Source organism: Balaenoptera physalus (assembly GCF_965194825.1).
Source record: "Balaenoptera physalus genome assembly, chromosome: 7".
Taxonomy (NCBI): Eukaryota; Metazoa; Chordata; class Mammalia; order Artiodactyla; family Balaenopteridae; genus Balaenoptera; species Balaenoptera physalus.
The window spans coordinates 114,950,820-114,957,644 of record NC_138886.1 but is presented as its reverse complement, the minus strand read 5'-3'; the positions used below and the strand labels follow the sequence as shown (position 1 = coordinate 114,957,644).

The window sequence follows — 6,825 nt, the reverse complement described above, 5'->3', positions numbered from 1 at the left end:
CTCAGTCAGCAGTGACCCTGGCTAGCGGCTTAACAGGTCTACAGTTCCGAGGGGTTCTATGCCCAAAGGCAAGATTCCACGCCCCCACCCCCGCCGCCAGGAATCTCTCTCATCTGTTACTTTCACTGGAGAGATTAAGATGGTGGCCTTGGTGTGCAGTTAAAAAACAAAACTGTGTGCACTCAAATACAGACAGAGCCATTTCTCGAGTTCCTTCTCCACGCCAGACACTGTCCTCCACTACTTCAGAACTTCGTTTAAGACATTCATTAAATCACTTCATTTAATCAGCATCACAACCCTTTGGGGCAGGTACCAGCATTATCCTTATCAGATAGATGTGGAAAGTGATGCACAGGACACTTAGTAAGCTGCCCAAGGTCAACAGCTGGTGCTCAGTAGGAGATGAGAGAGGAACGTGAAGAATAAGGATGGGGCAGATTCGGCCCAAGACCTGCCCGTAATTCTCAGGGTAAACAGCCATGGCTGCCTACAGTATTATAGTGCTGTAGCCCACAAGGTGTCCTCATGTGCTTTCTACTTAATTCTCCCAGCAACCCCATGGGATAGCAGATAAAGAATCAGAGAGCACACATAACTTGCAGGTGTCAGAGCCAGATCTGAACCCTGTAACTTTGGAGCTCATTCTGTTAATTACTGCACCAAGGAAAATCATGGTGGGGAGGACGGACCACGCGGACATAGCTCCCTGGGCTGTGCACTGCTTACCCAGAGAGCAGCAGAAGCCAGAAGGAAGATGCCAGAGGGGTCAGGGAGAGCCACAGTGAGCCTCGGGGAACCTCCTAGGGGATCCCAGGGTGTCCATCATCACTGCCATGGTGCAGTCCCTGCCTGACATGATGCTTTCCCACCCTCAGGACAGGGGTCCTCGGCCAGCAGCTCAGGGCTGGAAACCCTCTCACGTGGTGACCAAGTCAGCCCATCCTCCTTCATCATCCAACTCCAACCCTGTGTCTACTCATTCCCTTTGCAGGCATCTCCCTGCCCCCATCCCCATCACCCTCCCCACTACCACCTACAGTCCTAGAACTATCTCAAGACAAAGAGACTAAAGTGTCACCACCTTGCTCCAAAACTAGAGAAGGCTAACCTAAGACAATAAAGAAAACGATCATAAGGCAGTCAGGATATCAGATTTTTTTCCCTTTGATGTCATTAGGTGACTTGATCTCTGGACACGATTTTCCATTGTTGAGCTTTACAGATTTTGTGGAGGTTAAAGCTTGAAGTCATAACATTTTGATAGGGAGGATCAACAGAGGAGGAATTGCAGGCCAGAACTGCTGCCGGGGAGCCGGAAGGTGTTTCTGGACTAGGATCAAGAGGGAGTCTTCCCTGCACAAAGCAGTTGGCTAGGGTTTGTCTTCCTAGTTGAGCTTCGATAACAGACAAAGACTGCAAGAGAGGACAAGATAAACTACTCGGGAGGCCTGGAAGATGAGAGTCCTGAGTTGGTATTCACTGGCTTGTCGACTTAAGAGAAACAGTATCACCAACACATTCCCCTACTCACAGGCATAAGCAACAGAAATGGGGTGGAGTTTAAAGCAGATGCAGGGGGAACAACATAGCAAAACCAGACACCCCCCCACACCCTCCCCCAGGATGGGTAAATAAATCTCAGCAAGACATCAAGCATCCATTTCTAGGGTACTGGATCTCAGGGTGGGTAGGTGCTTCTCAACTTGTGTTCCTCGTGGGGCCTGAGGAAGATTCGGTGAGGACCGCAGGAGAAATCCCCTAGGGAGAGATGAGCCTTCCACTCTCTGGGTTACAGCAACCGGATCGGATTAAAGTAATTCTCTGAAAGTCTCTTAGATTTGGAAATAATCTGAGATCATCCTTTTTTCATAGATTGAAACAGTGACATCAAAAGAGGTGAAATGACTTGCACAAGGACTCACCCCAAGCTGGTAGCAGAATTTAGGCTCTGTCATGTTCTCTGACGGCTCCCCCCAACCCCACTCCGGCCCTGCATTGTATCACACTGGTGTCTCTTTAGGAATGAGCTAAATTAAACTGGCAAGATTCAGCTTTATTTCTTTTATAGATAAAATGTTAGTGATATATCTGGAATAGAATATAAAGATGTAATGCAACACATAAGAATTTCTTTCTGTGACTGTACAGAATGTGTAGCTAGCTTTTACAATTGTACGCATGTGAACAGTGTGGGGATGGGAGGGATGGACATGAAACTTACCAGAGCTATAGAAAAGAAGGAGGGCTTCCCCAGTGGCCCAGTGGTTAAGAATCCGCCCGCTAATGCAGGGAACATGGGTTCGAGCCCTGGTCCGGGAAGATCCCACATGCCACGGAGCAACTAAGCCCGTGCGCCACAACTACTGAGCCTGCGCTCTAGAGCCCGCGAGCCACAACTACTGAAGCCCATGTGCCTAGAGCACGCACTCCGCAACAAGAGAAGCCACCGCAATGAGAAGCCCGCGCACCGCAACGAAGAGTAGCCCCCGCTCGCCGCAACTAGACAAAGCCGGCCTGCAGCAATGAAGACCCAACGCAGCCAAAAATAAATAAATTTATAAAAAAAAAAAAAAAACAGCAGCAATCATCGGTCCCTGATATTGGTCTTTACTTGCTTGAAGGCAGGGGACTAGCACAGATGACTTACCTAAATACCTTCTTGGTTTGGTTCTTTGAAATATTTTGAAAGCGTTTATCACCATCACTTTATAAAGTGTTCTTCATAAAGCACTTTTCTTGAACAGGAAAAAAGAAAAGAGTATATTTTAACCTTGAGTTCACTCATACCTTTGGTTGTTTAATGGCCTGCTACACAAAGTAAGCCCATCATCATCCACGTCCTTGGAAGCTTGTTAGAAATGCAGAATCTCTGGCCCCATCCCAGACCTGCTGAACCAGAAACTGCATTTTTAACAAGATCCCCAGGTGATTCACCCAAACATTAAAGTTTGAGAAGTCCTGCTCTATGCGGGTCTGCCATGAGACTGAAGAATAAGATGGAATGTCTTACACTGAATCACCTTATTTTTAAAAGTGCAATATCTACTCCCAGCTGACAATTTAAAAATATCAAGATTCTGTAATTAAAAAAAAACTCCAAACTTAATAACAGTTCTTTTTAGTGGATCATCCTTATAGATATTTCATAGACACACGGAATGCTGGAGTTGGAACAAACCTTGGAAACCGCTAGTCTACCCAGCATCCACCCAAATGCGGAGTCCCAGGCTTCCCGCGCCCCGCCCACTCGCCCGCTGCGCGGTCCAGGAGAGAGTCGCGCCTCACTGACGTCAGCAGCGCGCGCCCTCGCCGCTGCAATTCGCCGGGCGTGCGAGGCTAGTGCTTCTAGCTTCTCCGCGAGTCCGCCGAGCGGTAGCCACCGTTGCTCAGGTCCCGAGGCCCGCGGCGTCACAGGCTTGGCGACATGTCGATGCTGGCTGAGCGTGAGTGTTGGGCTCGGAGGCCCGACCGGGCGCGAGGGTGAAGGTTCCGGGTGACGCGGCGGCCGGACCGAGTGGCGGGGGGCACCAGTCGCCGGCGCACGGTGGGCCGGGGGATGCCGGGGCCCGGGGTCCCGGACGCCCTGCTCGGCTCGCCCTGGCTGCCGCGGAGATTTCCCAGCCCAGCCTTCCTCGAAAGTTAGCTGCGGTCTGCTGGTGAGAGACTGCAAGTGTCCATTTGGGACGCTTGTTCTCACGTTCAGACCCGAGCACGCGAGTGGTGGGTTCGAATGGGGGTTCGGACACCGGTTGTGGGAACCCGGCCTGGCTCTTTCACTTCCCCGGGCCTCAGCTTCCTCTGGTTAAAAAGAGGCGGTTGGGCCAGCAGAATCTCTTCAGTCAGTGAAATCCCGTTCTTGAAGGTGTATTGAATCAAGAAAAAGAAAAGCAAAGGGGTTAGAAGCATCAAACACAAGAAGTTAGCGTTTTTTAGGGGAGGCGGGGCTAATGAGTGATTCTAAGTAAGACAGTGGCGGTTTTGACTTTGGTAGTTGGAATTACTAACACTCTACTATGGAAGGAATGTTGGCCTCAACGCCCCACCCTGCCTCAGTTTGCCTTTGACGTTTTCCATCACTGTGAAGTTCGTTAATTCCCTCCCTCTGGAGAGGCTGTTTAACTTCTGAACGATACCTGTAGCTAAGGCTTCCGGCCACCAGATGGCAGTCGTGCCTTGGTCCTGAAAAGCCGGCCGGTATCTTTGAAAGTGTCTGGTGAGCGAGAAGCAGAAACAGCTGCTAAATTTTAACAGACCCAACAGACGCTACACAGGGATTCCATGAAATAAATGCTGTCGGCATCCTCTAATCTAAGGGGGTGGAGGAATGGGAACACAAAACGGAGTGGGTAAGGCACCATTCACATTTTACAGGGGCAGAAATTGAGGTTCAGAGGAAAGTAATTCACCCCAAGGTTATTGAGGTAGAAAGTGACAAAATTGATCTAGTTATCGCTATATCTTTACGTTCTTGTCACTAGGGTCAGCAGATTTCTATTGTTTTTTAAACAGGGACTTACAGAAAGGAGTATGTTTTACAGTGTGACCCTGTGGGCTCTATTTCTTCACCTGTATAACCAGTATGGCTAAGATTTCTTGTGGTTTTAATATTCTTTGATGTATGCTTAGTTCAGCGTGCACTTGGGAACATTAGCCCTGGCTCTGCTATTCATTTATGTTTCTTTCCCTGATCAGTTTCTGTGGGGCTGTTAAAAACTTCTTTGATTATGTTCATTACTAGGTTGGCTTAAATCAATGAGATGGTGAACGTGAAAATAGTTCAAAGTATGAAATGATATACAGATGTGAAGTGCCATCTGTGGACATCAGCAACTCAAGCTGCATAATTTCATGAGAATATTTTCTGTTCTCTTCCCACCATGACTCCAAATTTTCAAATCTTTGACATTAGTAGTATATAATATTTTGTGTTTTTTAAAACAATTTACTAAATTAATGTCTATGGCATCCCTTATGATTAGATATTTGGGACTGGTGTTCTTATTTTAGAAATGAGAAAATAGAAGCATAGAAAAGTCCCAGTCTGCCATTTCACTACCTAGCAATTATTTTCTCTGATAGTTTATAAAATTGGGATAATTCTGTAGGTACAGTTTTATAACCTACTTTTTTCCCATAATTAACCTTGGTGAACATTTTCACTTCAGTAAGTATGCTAATTTCCTTTGTTTTCTCTTGCCATATGGACTATATTTTGTTTTCTTTCATCTTCTCCACAGTCACTTATCCCATTTTTGAAATCTAGTAGTTTTCTTTGTTTCTCAAAAACATTTTTTATCCTGCATTTCTCTAATTATCAAATATTATTTTATTGGTTCTCCCCTATGTCAGGTAAGGAATCTCGCTTACATAAACGTAAGAGAAGAATTTCATTTATCACTCTCACTTTTCAGTCCTTATTTAATTCAGAGTCTTAGACCCATATTTTATCAAGATACTACTTTTTTTCATAGACTCTTTTCAAGACCAGTTTTTGACAATTGCAGTTATTACATTTTCTAATCAAATGACAACACGATAGTTAATGGATTTCATTGCATTAAGATTTTATGCTGCAGTTTCTGTAACCTTGAATATGTCTTGAATAATATTTTAATAAGAATACATGGGTGATATATTTTTTGAGGTCTTGAATATGTGAAAGTGTCTTTGGGCAAAGAAAAAAAAAATTTCTGTCCCTGGCTCTTGGAAGTCAGCACACTTTTCAGAGTAAGCTGAATCCTGGCGTAAACCTTGTGGCATTAGGCCTGGCAGCTGTTGTGTGCAGGGCTGTTTATTGGGGTTACCCTGAAAGTATCCTATTAGATCTCCATGTAGGAGGAGTCCCTGCTAGAGGATGGTTACCCCCGCCCCCCCGCCGTCATCCCAAAGAGTGATCGTGCAGATTCAGGGCACTCTACCCTGAGCGGAGCAGCCGCCCTACTCCGCTGGTCGAGGCTACCTGCCATTTCCCTGGGGAAGAGGAGCTGACCTCGCCGCCTCTCCAGTCTTGTGTCAGCACTAGCGTCCGCTGTATAGACATTTGTGACATAAACTGTATGCCGTCTTTGTTGCAGCGGGTGGGTGCAGTCATTCTCAAAAATGTCTCCTTCATACAAGCCCCAGTCGGAGCCCCTGGCAGACACTACAGTAGAGACATGAGCTCTGACACACGCCGGGAAGCGGCCTTACAGAGATCCTTGGTTAACAAGGCCCAGCTCGTATGCTGTTCATTAGCTGAGTACTTACTAGATAAGTAAAGTGGTAACTTAGTCACGTGTAGCATTTTGGGGTCACCTTTTTTCTGCAGAGCACTGTAAATGTGAGCCCAGCGTGCTTTTCTTTGTAAGCAGTCTTCCTCTGCCTGTGTGCTGGTGAAGGTTTACTTACTTTTGCTAGGGCGTGGATAGTTGCAGGTCTCTTCATTGGTTTTACGTGCAGTACACTGAGCCTCTCTGACTGGAGGCTGCGTTATTTTTTTACTTGTTAGGAGACTGCCAAGGCGTGAGCAGCTGTTGACAGTGAGGTACTCTGCTTCCATTGGTGCAGTAGGTGAATGATGGTGACACCTGACCTCCAAATTCCCCGCTTGGCCACAGTTTACTTTTGGGTTTCATATGCTTGTTTAATAAACTTTTGGAGTTCTTTCTCTCTGCCATAATTGTCCTTAAAACTATAGCGATAAACTTGAGTTTCTAATGGTCATTTATATACATTAAAAAAAAACCTTGTAGGGACTCAAAGCAGTTCCTTCAATTCAGTTATCTTCCTTTTTTTTTTTTTCTTTCCCCTTTTCTTGTCTCCTTTCTTCAGCCTTCCCTCCTT

At 46.2% G+C, this 6,825-nt stretch overlaps 1 protein-coding gene across 3 annotated transcripts in view; it reads left to right on the top strand.

Moving 5' to 3' along the window:
• Positions 1-3,296: 3,296 nt before the first annotated feature.
• Positions 3,297-6,825, top strand: part of PINX1 (PIN2 (TERF1) interacting telomerase inhibitor 1) — an 81,057-nt gene continuing 77,528 nt past the window's right edge. Inside the window, exon 1 of one of the 3 annotated variants that reach the window (XM_082469021.1) lies at positions 3,297-3,446. In XM_082469021.1, coding sequence (XP_082325147.1) covers positions 3,428-3,446 — 19 coding nt within the window. In that variant the 5' untranslated portion in view covers positions 3,297-3,427. Of the gene's footprint in view, positions 3,447-3,489; positions 3,660-6,825 lie in introns of those variants that run through there. The other 2 variants (XM_082469020.1, XM_082469022.1) reach the window with 2 other exon arrangements.